The 13,930-nt window shown below is 49.3% G+C and overlaps 6 protein-coding genes across 6 annotated transcripts; 2 read left to right on the plus strand and 4 right to left on the minus strand.

Annotated features, from left to right (window-relative positions):
- Positions 1 to 37: 37 nt before the first annotated feature.
- BO88DRAFT_441367 (putative MFS transporter) lies at positions 38 to 1,938 on the minus strand. Its single transcript, XM_025709873.1, has 7 exons — positions 1,714 to 1,938; positions 1,633 to 1,647; positions 1,250 to 1,572; positions 928 to 1,190; positions 727 to 867; positions 441 to 669; positions 38 to 357 (listed from the first exon to the last, which is right to left on the minus strand). Exons 1-7 carry the CDS (start codon positions 1,909 to 1,911, stop codon positions 219 to 221), a joined length of 1,308 nt encoding a protein of 435 aa, XP_025566616.1. The 5' UTR covers positions 1,912 to 1,938; the 3' UTR covers positions 38 to 218.
- A 702-nt stretch (positions 1,939 to 2,640) lies between these two features.
- BO88DRAFT_441368 (uncharacterized protein) lies at positions 2,641 to 4,242 on the minus strand. Its single transcript, XM_025709874.1, has 2 exons — positions 3,527 to 4,242; positions 2,641 to 3,449 (listed from the first exon to the last, which is right to left on the minus strand). Exons 1-2 carry the CDS (start codon positions 4,093 to 4,095, stop codon positions 2,705 to 2,707), a joined length of 1,314 nt encoding a protein of 437 aa, XP_025566617.1. The 5' UTR covers positions 4,096 to 4,242; the 3' UTR covers positions 2,641 to 2,704.
- Positions 4,243 to 4,865: 623 nt separating this feature from the next.
- BO88DRAFT_358802 (cytochrome P450) lies at positions 4,866 to 6,766 on the minus strand (the record flags this gene model as incomplete). Its single annotated transcript, XM_025703803.1, is given in 4 exon segments — positions 4,866 to 5,679; positions 5,699 to 5,942; positions 5,988 to 6,318; positions 6,365 to 6,766. 4 exon segments carry the CDS (start codon positions 6,570 to 6,572, stop codon positions 4,867 to 4,869), a joined length of 1,596 nt encoding a protein of 531 aa, XP_025566618.1. The 5' UTR covers positions 6,573 to 6,766.
- Positions 6,767 to 6,914: 148 nt separating this feature from the next.
- Positions 6,915 to 8,514, plus strand: BO88DRAFT_170640 (uncharacterized protein). The gene is made up of 6 exons (XM_025701654.1): positions 6,915 to 7,098; positions 7,152 to 7,292; positions 7,341 to 7,670; positions 7,721 to 7,788; positions 7,838 to 7,917; positions 7,962 to 8,514. The coding sequence occupies exons 2-6, from the start codon at positions 7,179 to 7,181 to the stop codon at positions 8,324 to 8,326; spliced, it is 957 nt and encodes a 318-aa protein (XP_025566619.1). The 5' UTR covers positions 6,915 to 7,098; positions 7,152 to 7,178; the 3' UTR covers positions 8,327 to 8,514.
- Positions 8,515 to 9,320, plus strand: BO88DRAFT_170641 (uncharacterized protein). Its single transcript, XM_025701655.1, has 2 exons — positions 8,515 to 8,931; positions 9,008 to 9,320. The coding sequence occupies exons 1-2, from the start codon at positions 8,703 to 8,705 to the stop codon at positions 9,232 to 9,234; spliced, it is 456 nt and encodes a 151-aa protein (XP_025566620.1). The 5' UTR covers positions 8,515 to 8,702; the 3' UTR covers positions 9,235 to 9,320.
- A 1,425-nt stretch (positions 9,321 to 10,745) lies between these two features.
- On the minus strand, positions 10,746 to 13,833 carry BO88DRAFT_401910 (actin-related protein ARP5). Its single transcript, XM_025705958.1, has 5 exons — positions 13,458 to 13,833; positions 13,070 to 13,390; positions 12,078 to 13,018; positions 11,248 to 12,024; positions 10,746 to 11,186 (listed from the first exon to the last, which is right to left on the minus strand). Exons 1-5 carry the CDS (start codon positions 13,642 to 13,644, stop codon positions 11,154 to 11,156), a joined length of 2,259 nt encoding a protein of 752 aa, XP_025566621.1. The 5' UTR covers positions 13,645 to 13,833; the 3' UTR covers positions 10,746 to 11,153.
- Positions 13,834 to 13,930: the final 97 nt, after the last annotated feature.

Genomic DNA, 13,930 nt, shown 5'->3' on the forward strand with positions numbered 1-13,930 from the left:
GGGATTTTTATATATCTATTTATATTGGAATTGCAGCTGAGTTCAATAGCGAGTTATTGTCTAGTAGTCCTGCACAGGCGCAATACACTATCTTGTAAACAAATATATCAGGTCCTAAGACAAATATGTCTACACATACCTGTATAAGATATAATCGCAAATATACCTGTTTGTTTTACAGATCACCTTATACTTAGCCACGAAAAGATACCACCACCTCAAACAGCATAAGCATGATGCTTCCTCCGTGGGAGCAGCACCCATATAGCGATCAATGCAATCAATAGTGCGAGGACGAATGGCTGCAGACTCTGTACTCCGCGCGCCCCGGATATGGCACCGGCGACAAAGGGCAGTCTATTGCCCAAGCGAAAGATTAGCAAGGGAGGTCAAGCAGCAAAAGCTCATAGACAATAGTAGAGTAAGGGTGGCAAACGTACATTGCTCCGCCCCCGCCAGCCAACGCCGACGCAAGTCCGATACCAGGGGTATGTAGGTGCTTGGGAAGCAGCTTAGCTGCCACAACAATGGCTGCGGGAAAGAGAGGGCCAGTAAAGAAGCCGAGCAGTGAGACAGCCACTGCGGACACGATGAACTGCGGTACTAGCCAGAAGATAAGTTCTAGGGCAATTGAAATGGCTAGATAAATGCTGATAGCAATCCGCTCTCCTTAATTACAGTCAGTATTCATGTAGTGTGGCCTTGATGGGGAAAGGAGAAACATGCCCAACCAGTCGTTAACAAAACCGAGAACAAGGCGGCCCACGGTGACACCAGCCCAAAAGCCGGTTGGGATCAGACCAGACTCATAGGGCTCGCCATGACGAACCTGGACCATGAAGTCGACGACCCAGCCACCCACCGACACTTACCAGATTCAATTATCAGTTGGATCATTTGGTTTGATGATCTGGTGGACTGACACACCTTCAACTCCCATGTAAACAAATAGCCAGACAGCTATCAGCCAGGTAATAGGACTTTTCGTAGCCTCTGTAGTTCTGCTCCCACCGCCACCATCGGTACCTCTGTGATTTTTGGCTCTGTAGCTAGCCGCATTCTCATTCCAGAACAGAGTAGAGCTCACCATTAGGTCTAGAATGGATGCACCGAGCAGCGTGTAGTAGAAGTAGTTCCAGCGAAGGCCGGACTTGATCATCTGAGTCCCAACCAGTGGACTTATAGTTGCCCTGCAGTGGTTGTCAGTATTGACAAATGATGGTCATAGATCTTGTCTATAGCCACATACCCGAGACCATAAAATGCTTGAAGGACCCCCATCATAGCATTCGCATTGGCCATATCAGCGATCCAGGAATTCCATGCCGCATCGATGAGACCATTGCCCAAGCCAACAATTACGTAGACAGCCAGCATTACCGGCCAGGGTGGATGAGTTGCCATAATCACATATGGAATGATATGGCATAGGGGACCGATGATTGCTATACCCCGCTGTCCAAGCGTCATGTGAATCTTGTTGACAATGAGCGTGGCTATCGTATATCCGGCAAATGGGGTGACGAATATTAGAGAGACCACGGTGGTAGACAGGTTGTAGTCTTCGCGAAGCTACTTGACTTTCAGCATCTTTCTGGTGAAGGAATCAATTCTCGCCGATCAAACGCATACATATGGGACGAGTGCCTGCAGCATAAGTGTTAGTTTGCCATCCTTATATGTTGCAGGGATCCACTGTAAAGGAGAGCTCACTCCGTAGACACCATCGTTTGCTCCGACAACCGTAAAACTGATGAATGTAGCTAACAGACGCCATCTATTGATGGGAGGATCATTCCATTTTTGCTTCTGCTGCACGATCGCCTCTTCGGTACTCGGCCCGAATGGTTGAACTGGGCTCTGTGACTCCTGTTGACCCTGTGAAACTAGCTCAATTGTGGTTGTTGACATGTTGTAATTTCGGACAGGAGACAAAATAATGCAGTGAAGGAAATGAAGATTAGGGACGTTGCGTTGCGGTTGATAGATACTTGCTACATGTGATCACGGACGCTTCCCCCGCCTTATGAGCTAAAAACTGCCTTTGACTGGCGGTTGTTATGGGGCAGACCCACCAAAGAAAAGCATTGGAGACTCGCAGAGGCCAGCCAAGTGTCTGTGCTGCATCTCGCCCTTGGTTTGGCATTTGACATGTTGCTTTCCTGCCTATCGTAACGATGATCCTATCCGAAAGGAGCAACTCGGAATATACTCCATCAGACAGGCGGTCTGGGTACACTTTGCATGACTGGCTTGTGTTATGAACCTTCCTGAATAGGATTGATTCATCACAGACAGTTATGATGCTGAATGAAAGATAAGAGATCAAATTAGAATTGTGAGCTCGAAATGTTATACTCCGATAGTTGATAGTCAATGTTCGGGCTATTATGGTCAGATTTAAGCTGTGTCCCCACTGCACGGATTGCATTGTTTCACAACCACTGCTGGAACTTACCTGACTTCATGTGAACGGTTGCACAAAGTTGGAAATTGCGATTGCCCATAGGTCGGTATACTAGCCTCAGATTCGATATACAATCGGTAATATATCTAAGTGGTTGTTCCTTTGAACTTTGTTGGACTTTGGCATGGGACGAAATCATCCCAGGCGCTGGTAGTTTCAACTCTTCATGCCCAATCCGAGTCAATATATATTTCACAGATATTCATAACATTGAAATGGTTATCCTGATAATATGGTCTATATATTCAACATTCTCTTTACTCCATCATCTTCCAAAAGTGCAACATGCTCCTTTCTCAATTGGGCCGCATCATTAGTCTCAAACCAAAATGCCCACGTACTCTGCGTATTGATGTCAAGATTGTTCCGGCTGGACTTCAACCCCACATGCTGCAGCTGAGGTGGTGCCAGAGCATATCGAGTCAACTGGCTTTGATCAGCGTATTCCTCTATCATGGAATCCGTCTGGCCATGTCCTCTTGCAGTCAGAAATTCAATAAGACCATCCACACTCTCCCTCGGAAACACCAAGCCCTGAGTGCAGCATCCGAACTTGTTCATCTCAACAACCCCTTGTAGAGGCATTAGGTTGTATTTGCCGGCCATGTATACGAGCGCGGTGAATGCTGGAACGCACACCATAGAGATGACCACAATGCTCAGTGTGTCAACGTGAAGTCGCTCAAAGCGAGTGCGCCGAAGTATCATTAAGGATGAGAATGTAGATAGCATGAGAAGGCCGAATATCAGTGGCATGTTGCTGTATGCCATGTCGGAGTCGCTCCACCCCAATGAGGTTTCTGTGTAGAAAAGACGGAGGTATATCCAGGGATTCCGTGACTGCTGGTCCCGTTGGATGATGTCGGACAGTGCCTTCAATGTCTTCGTGAACCACCCTGTGGCAAGGGTGATGTCGTCTTCGAAAATGATCGTGTAGGGGGCGTTGACATCTTGGCAGGTTCGTAGTGCGTATATATAGTCACTGCACATTATTAGCTGGCTTGGTCCTGGAAGCAGATGGATATCCACCAAGGTTTAGAAGCATATTCATCAACTCACAAAACCCCCTTCTCATAAAAGTTCTTATCTCTCTCCAGATCCTGCAAGTGCTGCAACTGCCCTTCCGACACATTATAAGTATCCGCTGAATCCACGAGCCTGTCCACCCATTTCTGATCCCAACTAGGATGCACTCTCGGGTCTGTATCGGCAAACAGGATACTGAGGTACAATGCTTGCCGCTCTTTTTCATCCAACCCCTCCAACATCGAGCCAACAGATGCTTCGAAATAATGGTCTGAGTCTCGTCGAACGGTGACCATGGCGATACAAGCTGTAGGTGTGCCTCCACTCTTCACGTAGTCTGGTGGATCGATGGCCGAGTTATGCTGCGAGATGAAATGCCAGGCCTCACGCTCACGGTGGAGGCTGTAGTCCAGTTCGTAGACATGGCGGTCTTGGAAAAAGGCAGAGTGTGGATCGCGCCAGAGGCTGATTCGGCAATAGTAGAATATTAGAAGCCAGACTAACAGGCTAAAGATGAGGATTTTCGATGCGCGCAGCTGAAGATAATAGGGGAGATGTGTGAGAATTTGCTTGGCGACTCTATTCAGAAAGATTGGGAGCATTGTCTCGTGGTGATTATAGGAGGAGGGGGGACGGGGAGGGAAGCTCGGAACGTGGCTATAACATTAGCACGGTGGGAGCTGCATTTTGCTAGCATTTATAAGGAAAATTTAAACCATAGAAGGCAGACAGCGCAGGTAGCAGCATTTAGTAGCAGGCAATCTTCTCTTGGCAATTAGCGTAGTCATGTATGGATGATGCGCCCTAAGGGACTGAGTTACGACCAAAAGCCTGGGAAGGCTATCGGTACCCACAGCCACCTGCACACCACTATAGTTCACCTACGGACTCAAGTACACAGGGGCAGGAAGGGTCTACATCCCTGCAACTAGTAACTAACCACAGGGTCTTATCAACTCAGCACATAAGCGCCTAGCACGCAGCTCCACTGTCTGTTCGTCGATTTAATTGACCCACCACCCACGGAATGTCCGCCTATCGAGGACAAAGTGAGACATACAGAGCTAGCTGTGCATTAGTGTGTCAAGTCATTGACCGAACCATAGTTGGTAGAGGCCGGCGCATTTACCGCGCGACTTGGCATTAGTAAGACCGAGAATTTAAATGATGCATTGTTCGAGATTTAGACGGTGGTGGTTATAAGCAACCTGGTAACAAAGAACTCGCGGCACGAACCAAGATTGAGCCCACCCAAATAACATAGGATCGATCAATTCTCTATAGATCCATGGTTTTGACCAGTCCCCCTTACAGTATTCTGGTCATAAACCACCCTCCCCCCCCCAAAATCTTCCGGTAGCGGTCCAATGTAATCAATGAACCAACTTCGCCATCACCCTCACTCCTTTAGACCCCATCTTTGGCATGGCGACTTGATAATCATACAGAAACGCCACATCGTTGGCATCGGTTTCGAACAGTGTCATCTCAAATTCACGAACCAGGGCTGCGACCACAAGATATAGCTCCGCACGCGCGAGTTCGATCCCAAGGCACTTTCGCCCTCCTTTATTAAACGCCATTTGAAACCTTCGTCGCTCCTTCCCAGCCTCGCCGAGCCAACGTTCCGGATCAAAATCAAAAGGATCTGGAAAGACTGTGTCCGCGGTGTGTGCACTCAATGTCGTAGTGCATACCGGAGTGCCCCGTGGGATTGTGTACGACTTGGTTCTGGTGCTGGGCGGACAGGTCGAAGAGACGTACGAGGAAGGCGTATAGGTCAGCGGCTCATAAGCGATACGTGCGGACCGAGCCGTGACGCCGAAAGAAAGCCGATTGCCTTCCTCGATGACCGCAGATAAATACGGAAGTTGCTCGAGCTGGGTCCATGATGAAGGTATAGGGACGGCACGTAGCTCCCTGCGAAGCTTCTCGAGAAGTGTGGGGTTGGCGAGGAGATGATAGAAGATGATGTTAAGTGTCTGAGCTGGCGATTCAGTTCCCGCTAGAACTAACAGGGCTCCTTCTTGCTGCAACCGCAGGGGCATTTTCTCTGAGGCTGGCAGGTTTGGGCTGTCCAGTAATGAGTCAAACACTGACTCTTTGCCGGTTGGTCCAATTTTGTTCTTGACAGCTACCCCTGATTCTTTACCCTTTGTGATCATGAAAATCTCCTCACGAACGCGCTGAATCAAAATGTTAGACTTGGTATATATGTTCGGTACAGAGTCTCACATCAAATAGGGCTAGCAGATCAATAAGGCCTAGAGGCATCATTGGGCGGCTTATGGAGATAGGGAGCGACTCCAGGAAATCGGGGATTTGCGGAAAGTGCTTGTTGATATTGATCCCCATCAAGAGCTCTTTGCTGTTTTGGCGGAGAATGGCGGCTTTCGGTTCGCTTGCAAGTACATCTGTCCGGTGCGCGAAGAGGAAGTTGTTGACAACGCTGGGCAATTAGCCTCGATACCGAGTTAATGACGGGTCAACCTACTCATTCGAGAATGCGAAGAACGCATCTGACAAGTTGACTGGGGTGTCTTCGGCAACATGGGTGGATATCAATTGCTTTAGCTGGTCTACTTTGTCTGAGATCAACCCCTCCATGTGCATAATGTTCCTTTTACTGAAGAAGGGCGCAAGAGACTCTCGCCGGACTTTATGCAGGTCATGGTCGGTGGTTGTGCCCAGTCCACCCGGGACACGAAGGCTCCTCAGCTGATAGCCATACTTGTCCCTTCTGGTCATTGAAGGGGCGTAGATAGTGTCCAAAAAGCCGACGTCATTGATATGAGCCTCATCTGGGGTAATACGGATGATTGGGCCTATAATCGTCAGTGGGGCTCACACATGAAGCAGAGCTTGACATACCATATCGTGTGTGAAGCTCCTGTATCTTGAACACGTATTGACCGGGCTGAATAACGTCGAAATAGAACTCATACCACCAGGTCAGGGCTGCAAGACGGGGACCGGGGATATGGGCTAAGGGGTGGAAATAAAGGCGACGGATAGCTTCACTTGCTGTCCAAAGTACGGACAGCAAGGCGGCAACCCCCAGACTCCAGAGCAGAGACATAATCAACCACCAAATTCGAGGTTCTCAGTGAAAAAGGGATGGAGAAACGCTGACAGTATGACAAGCAAGAGGTAAGAGAAGAAGCTTCTGAAATTAGCCTCGCTTTGTGGGTGAGCCTGACCAGGATCATCCCGGTGTGTAACCTACTAGTCTAGTCAGCATGCCCGTAGCCGCCTCCAGCTGAGAGCAACAAGGTATACACACGCACAAACACACACACACACACACAGACAGTCATACACACACACCTAGAACAAGGACGCGAGGGGAGTACCGGCGACATAGTATTATTTGTTGTGTCGCTTCGCTCTTCATCTCAAAATCATGATTCTTCTTCTTTTGTCGATGGAATCCCAAGAGCACTGTTATCATCATGTCACATACATACGCAACCCCCGCTTCAATCATTACGATCTCTATTCTCTTTCCTGTCTTGGGCACTTTAACGGCGATCCTGCGCTTCTATACCAGAAGGAAGACAAAATCTGTGTTGTGGATTGACGACTGATTGACTCTGCCTGCACTGGTAAAAGACATGTACCCTGAGGCCTTGAAGTTCAATGATATTGACTCAGATAGGGACTGGAATATGTACTCGCCACCCTGATGCAATGGGGAGCAACAACAGGATCCTTAGGGGGTCGTCTTCCTCAACCCGATGACCCACGCCCAGATGCTTACATCTTCTCGAACTCTGATCAACAAATCAGGCTCTTACAGGTTTACATCGCTCTGCTCAAATCGGATTCAAACACTAATTCTTGATAGATCCAATATGTCGCTGACATAGTGACAGTCTGGGCAGTTGGTTTTGCAAAACTCAGCATTCTCTATTTCTATCGCAGCATCTTCTGCAGTAGACGGACCATTCGCACTGCCTTCCACTCTGTGACCATGTGCATGATAGTGCTCGTCTCAGTTTGGACTGTAGTCTTTGGCATTGGTTTAATCTTCATCTGCGGTGCCCATCCCGTGGACGCCTGGGGGACTCTTGCGGTTGTTACAACCGAATGTAGTCTACAGGTCCCGATTGTTGAGGGATATGCCATTTCTGACTTCATTATGGATGTGATTATATGGCTACTACCCCTGCCACGGGTAAGTAGATCATGATAAGGCCACCAACTATCGAGCTCACCCCGCCACAGATATGGATGTTGAACATTTCCGTTCGCCAGAGAATGGCACTTGGGCTCATATTCCTCGTTGGTCTCTTGTAGGTTTGCTTTCTGCAGAGTCATAGCGTGTGTCTGACACCAGTAAAGGGCAATCGCAGCTTCTGCAACACGAATGGCTATCTACATCGCACATCTCATCAATCCCTTCGCCCAATCAGATGGAGAAAGTACGAAGCCAGGAACAATACTAAGACAAAAGCTAATAGAACAGCACTCGTCAAATACCTCCTGTTCTGGACCATGATCGAATGCGGTCTCGGTGTCATCGTTATCTGCCTCCCTTCCTTACGGCCATTGTACAGAAAACGCGAGTTGAACTCTCTCAACATCAGTTTTAAGAAATACCTGTACCGAAATCCCCAGTCTACGACATCGAGCGCTATACGAATCAATAGCCTAAACGGCTCGGCAAATTCTAAATCGTTTAATGCAAACCTTGTTAGACCATGGCATTCCGGGCCAACAACATCTATTGCAGCTGGGCGCAACGCTTCGATGGCCCAACCTCCGTCAAACACAGAGCAAAAAATTCACGTCACGCGGGAAATAGAGCTAACTAGGCTAGGCTCGAGCTAATGCACGGTGACTTGGCTAGGAAGCAGTAGGCAGCACAGCCCTGGTCAGTTTGATCGCTATTAGTACCTTTCCAGTCCTAGGTGACGGGCCAATAAATGTCGATGGGATCAGCCTTTAGAGTTGAAATAACCCTGAACAACATGCATAAGTAGGCTCACCGTATGACAGTGTCTTACCTTCTGACCAGCCCTTCGAGTTACACGGGCGCAGCCAGGGATTTTCAAAAACAAGGCTGAGGCTCAGATAGTCTGTCAAACACGGAAACTCACATTACCTACAAATACGATACCAGAATTAAAATGGTACAGATAAGTCACATCAATGCTTCATCTATGGACACGCTCCAAAGTGCAGCACACCTTGACCCGAAGTGAACATGCCTGCTAAGTTTCGACTTTCAGAAGCCAAATATGCCTCACTTGATCAATCCGGACCCATTAATCCTCCCTCTCTACCCCAGCGCCTCTATGGGTCCATCCTATCCCTTCGTCATATCTGGCGAGAAGTCTTGATAGTTTGTCTTAGCAGCCTTTGTACAGGACTCTTAGTAAACCGTATCTTGGCTCCGCTGGATGGTAGAGCACCCCAGCCTAATCCAGAATACGGTCAGTTATACTATTAATGACTCTCCAACGTTCACTGTATCTAAGAATGTTCTCTAATCAAGCTAAAAACCAAAAGACACGACCTCAAACCATGACCGTTGGACCCAATTCCAATGGACTACAGGAATCTACAGCTCTTCGAAGCCCGAAGATTTCGACGCCGTGAATAAGGCCTGGGAAGAAGTCATCCCAGCGTACGGCTTCGTAGCGGTTGATCACGAATGGGCTGTGGAGAACCACCTCCCAGCGAGCATGAGTCTCCCATCAGATCCTTCGAAGGGAGTGTATATTCTTGATGCGTGAGGCCGGCCTACCCCTCCAGCTGCTGCTTTCTCCACCCCCTGATGTTTTCAAATGAGCCTTTTTTCGTGATACTGAGAACAACAAACTCATAATGAATATGGACTCGATAGGTATCACCAGATTCACTGCCTCACGATAATCCGCCGGACACTCTTGGAGATCCAATCAGGAATGCCCCCCAAAACTCCCCTTCAACATTCTTGGCACTGCTTCGACAGCCTGTTGCAGTATGTTGTATGTGGAACAACCGGAGATACACTTTTTTACACATGGGGACGCAATCAAACCGGTGATGGACAGGCTCGGAAGTGCCTCGACTGGAAGAGCCGGAGAGAGTGGATTCGTCAGAGAACGGCTTGTTATAAGGATAGTGAGCAACCCATTGGACTGGTTGACCATTTTACGAGGTGTGAAGAGGGCGAAATGGATATTGGGGATGGAATTAGGTTTAGTGTGTGATTGGGAGATGTAAATATGGACCACGAGAATGGAAGAGAGAGATTATCGGCTATAGGCTTTTGCCCTTGACTAGAGCTATTCCCCACCTGAAACATGCGACATCTCTATCACACCCCACATAACATTGAGACAACTCCAACGACTCATCTACTACCCTTCCCCAATAGCAGTATTGTCCTGATCATCCACCTTATTGTCACTCTCATCATGTGGCAATGCAGCTCTCTCATGAATCCCACCAGCGTCAAATCCAGCAGCGCGGACACCTGCTTCGAGGGACATTGAGGACTCAGCGGGCCCTACTCCGTGTTATTATCTGCATCATGGTTACTACTTAGGGACATTGACGTACGTGGAATAACCGCAGCATGCACAGTCAAAAACAGGCTAAGAGACCAGATCAAGCTGAACTTCATGGCGAAGGATTGTTGGGGGTTTTGAATGTAGTGAAATCGAAAAGGGTTCTGAAGGTAATTTTGTGTGATGTTTTTGAGACGACAATAGTCGCCTGGCACTTGGCTTAAGTTCTTATATCGGGATCAAAGGAGTGAAGATTTGGTGCAATACATCCAGATAAATGCCTTACGACAGGCGTAATGGTGCACACCCAGGAGGACGAAAAAAAAGAATTGGTGACACCCAAATCACAATCAACAAACAAACATGTCAGTCAGTCACACCATGCACAGTGGGCAAGGGTTTGTTTGTTATGGGCTGTGGTCGAGGCTGTGAAGCAAGAAGCTGATAAGCAAACATGCGCCATGTCCAGAGTTGCGGAGTTGCTGGTGGGAAGGGATCAGCAGCCATCAAGTACTGTTTGCGCTATCCCAATGTCTTCCCATAATGGTATATCTAGATTGGGGGTGTGCAGCCTTGGAAGTGTGCTTGATTAGCGATTAGTGTTGTTGTGAGATGCACACGGAACTTTAGTTTGCGTTGCTGCCTTCACTAAACCGTCGGCATTCGCATCAATAAATTTGTTTAATGCAGTTCAGTAAGTACTCTACCTTATCATATTGCGCCTGTATGAGTAAGGCTGAAACAGGCTGATGGTCAGATTTGCGGACGCGAGGATCCTATTTCATACGAGCTCACTTACTATACAATCGTTGAGAAAAGCACATGACAGTAAAAGGACTATAGCATACAAAAATAAGAATAATAAGAAAGTAAAACTATCCATGCCATCTTAATATATCAAATCATTCCTCGTCGAAATTGAATGTTTCATCCGAGTTAGTACGCCCGACTCCCTGTCCCTTCGCGCCCTGGATACGCACCACTCCCAGCATCGACGCCTTCGGTAGTTCAGTGGTGCAGCTTGGGTTTGTCGCATCGCTGATCCATAGTCCGCCAAAGGCGTTCCCAGTCCCAATCTCGTATATCCCCAACCGCATTAGCCGAGATATCCCTCTTTGTATAGGTATTAGACAGGCAGAGCGTATGGCAGGCTCTGACATCTACCATGTAGTGGCATTGCCCATATCATGCTCCTATTGGAAAGTTATTAGCCGATCTTACTTGTGTCATAGCAAGGAATTTTGCCGTGCTTACCTTGAGATATTCGCTGCCCTTCTCCAAGTATTCCTGCCGAGTGATCGAGGACTTAGCCAATTCTGACCCTGACGCCCACTGCGCAGCACCCTTCCATGCGTCCAAAACCGGGTCATTTGCACGTCGGACGTTGAGTTGAGCGTCCACGGGGAGGTACGCGCGGAAGTCGTTGCGGAGACGTTCGTCGAAGTTCTTGAACATGGTGTTGCCACCCGTAAGGAAAACGTCCCGCAGCAGTTTCGATTGCTCCTCAGGGTTCGGGAATCGCTGGTTCACAATATCGGCAGCAATCTCCAACAGGCCGGCCTGGTCAACGCCCGCAATCGACGGCTTGAACACCACCTCGGGAACGCGGATTCGCTCCACGTTCAGGTGCAGCTGATGAGCCTCACGTTGGCTCTCGGGATCAAAGGGCCAGGGGCCACGCAGGAAGACGTGCACCAAGCTTTTCGTCCAGTCGGATTGTGCTGCGAGCGTGTGATTCTCTGTGAATTCAGGGTCGTACTCGAGTAGCTCCTTCTCAACGGTATCAAGCATGCCTCCAAGGTCCTCCTCTTCCTCCTCATCACTCTGTTCACCTGTAGCCACCGTTCGATAGACACCCCAGTCTTCGTCGTTGGCACCGAAGGTGTCATCGTCCCCGCCACGCCTCCGCTTCTTGGGCCCATCCGCAGCGAGGTTGGCGAGGGTCTTCATACGCATCTGACTGGCTAATGACTTGCGGTTGCCGAGATCCGCCTTCATCCTGTCACGTTCCTTGATCTTTTGCATGATGTTCTGTTGTGTAGACAGGTTAGATATGCCATTATCAGTACGGGGAACAATCATACCTGACGGTTTGCTCTGCGTTCAGCGAGCCAATTCTCGAAATCGTTCTCGCGCTTCTCACGGTCGAGGCGTTCCTCCTCTTCCCGGCGAGCCTTCTCGCGCTCTTTCTCTGCCTTCGCGCGTTGTCGAGCTTCAACGTTGGACTTCATTAGTCGCTGATGGCGCTTTTCTTTCAGACCAGCTTCATCCAATTCTTCATCCGGGACGTCCAATAACGGGAATGACATCTCCTCTTGGGGCTCTTCGGTTTCTTCGATCCCCAGGTCCCGGTTCCGGGATCGTTTGATGGACCGCTCAAGATCCCGAATCAATCGATCTAGATGGGCTTCGTCCTTCAGGTCCTCCGCTTCGAGAATGCGCCTGGCTTCCTTCTTCGTCTCCGAGGCTAGTCCATTCTGTAGGTCCTTGTAGTACTCCAATTCCTGCTCCTTCTTCATCAATTTCTCTAGCCGCATCTTAGCGGCCTGCTCCTGCAACCGACGCCCACTTTCCTTCTTCCTCTCTGCAATACGGGCAAGTTCTTCCTCGGTCTTTTCGGGCACAACATGCTCGGTATAAGGGTACTGGACGATACAGTCTCGCTCCTCCAGCCCCGTCCAGTCTAGGTAGTGGCTCAGCTCTTGGTCGTAGTCCTTGGAAACGTAGCAATGCTTGTGCACAATGTCTTCCATCTGGCTTTCTGTCATCCTCGCAGGGAAAGTCGGGTACTTCAGGCGCATAAGTTTTAGCAAGTATTCCGATGCGTGCAGTCCACCCCAATTTAGTCGCGAGCAGTTGGATAGCAAAGCCTTGTTATTCAGCACGGGAATCACATGCGTCGATGTGTGCGAAGACGAGATGATGAGTCCGTCCTTTCCGCGGTTGTACCGATAGGAGAACAGGGAGTCGATGCCGTAGGCGACGGATGGCGCGGAATAGCACTCGAACAGGATTTCGTTCATCACTAGCAATCGTCAGCAATGCCACCCTTGTAGCCGCAAGCGATACCACTTACTCCTTCTGGGATAGGCGAGGTTCGCGATCGGTTCAGTCATGACAATCGGCCTGTCAACACCTCCATTGGCACCATCAACTCCCAGCTTGATGAACAGATAGTCCAACACCCCCTCCATGACATCCCAGTTACCCACCACACTCGTGCCAGGGTCGAACGCATAGCGCAGCTGACCGCGCGTAGTCGCATCTACATAGGAATCGTATCCGATGAATTGGCAGGCTTTGTTGAGCTTCCGGTCGCGATACCGGCTCATCACAGGAGGAAGCACGAAACGAGGAGATTTGTCGAACGACCAACCGGCTTTGACCAGATTCGAGCCTTCAAGTCGATCGCAAAAGTCAGTAGACCGTACACAATGCAGTCTCAAGTCAGGGCCTTCACTCACCATTATCAATAACTATGGCGCTAGTACTCTTGCTCTTTTCGTAGCCTTCCGGTTGAGGGGGGTGGTAGCCTTTGAATGGGTGGTCCTTCACGTGGTAAGGTTCCGGGGGAGGCTTTTTGGCACCTTTCTCGGTCGAATTGATCGTGAACCGGGTCGGTAGAACCGGCTGGATCGAAGTGATAGCCATGGTGGTTGGACGCAGGCGCTCTTAGCAGCAACTTGGAAGCTTCCAGGTAAAGACCGCTCACTGCATTGCAGTGACTGTCGCAAGGGTTAGTGCACCAGACACAAACTAGCTGATGATAGATGCGCGCTGATAAGGCTGTCAAAGATAGGATGACGCAGGTTGCGGTGATGTTGGTGATGAGGGAGGAAAGGAAATGGGAGCTGGAAAGTTCCCCAGCTTTAGTCGGGGCCGTGGAGGCCTCTCCGGCCACCGCCAGCGCCGCTCGTATGCCGCCAAGCCGGTCACT

The sequence above is a fragment of the Aspergillus vadensis genome (genome assembly GCF_003184925.1).
Source record: "Aspergillus vadensis CBS 113365 unplaced genomic scaffold BO88scaffold_3, whole genome shotgun sequence".
Lineage (NCBI taxonomy): Eukaryota > Fungi > Ascomycota > Eurotiomycetes > Eurotiales > Aspergillaceae > Aspergillus > Aspergillus vadensis.

Bases quoted from the DNA above. Each gene is read 5' to 3' on its own strand.
- BO88DRAFT_441367 (XM_025709873.1), bottom strand. From the start codon at position 1,911: ATGTCAACAACCACAATTGAGCTAGTTTCACAGGGTCAACAGGAGTCA. The intron at 1,191-1,249 runs GTATGTGGCTAT...CAACCACTGCAG, and splicing joins CAAGCATTTTATGGTCTCGG to GGCAACTATAAGTCCACTGG. The intron at 358-440 runs GTACGTTTGCCA...CTTGGGCAATAG, and splicing joins GCTGGCGGGGGCGGAGCAAT to ACTGCCCTTTGTCGCCGGTG.
- BO88DRAFT_441368 (XM_025709874.1), bottom strand. From the start codon at position 4,095: ATGCTCCCAATCTTTCTGAATAGAGTCGCCAAGCAAATTCTCACACAT. The intron at 3,450-3,526 runs GTGAGTTGATGA...AATAATGTGCAG, and splicing joins TTTTATGAGAAGGGGGTTTT to TGACTATATATACGCACTAC.
- BO88DRAFT_170640 (XM_025701654.1), top strand. From the start codon at position 7,179: ATGCAATGGGGAGCAACAACAGGATCCTTAGGGGGTCGTCTTCCTCAA. The intron at 7,671-7,720 runs GTAAGTAGATCA...ACCCCGCCACAG, and splicing joins GGCTACTACCCCTGCCACGG to ATATGGATGTTGAACATTTC. The intron at 7,918-7,961 runs GTACGAAGCCAG...CTAATAGAACAG, and splicing joins CGCCCAATCAGATGGAGAAA to CACTCGTCAAATACCTCCTG.
- BO88DRAFT_170641 (XM_025701655.1), top strand. From the start codon at position 8,703: ATGCCTGCTAAGTTTCGACTTTCAGAAGCCAAATATGCCTCACTTGAT. The intron at 8,932-9,007 runs GTCAGTTATACT...AAAAACCAAAAG, and splicing joins CCAGCCTAATCCAGAATACG to ACACGACCTCAAACCATGAC.
- BO88DRAFT_401910 (XM_025705958.1), bottom strand. From the start codon at position 13,644: ATGGCTATCACTTCGATCCAGCCGGTTCTACCGACCCGGTTCACGATC. The intron at 13,019-13,069 runs GTAAGTGGTATC...GACGATTGCTAG, and splicing joins CCTCGCCTATCCCAGAAGGA to TGATGAACGAAATCCTGTTC. The intron at 12,025-12,077 runs GTATGATTGTTC...TCTACACAACAG, and splicing joins AACGCAGAGCAAACCGTCAG to AACATCATGCAAAAGATCAA.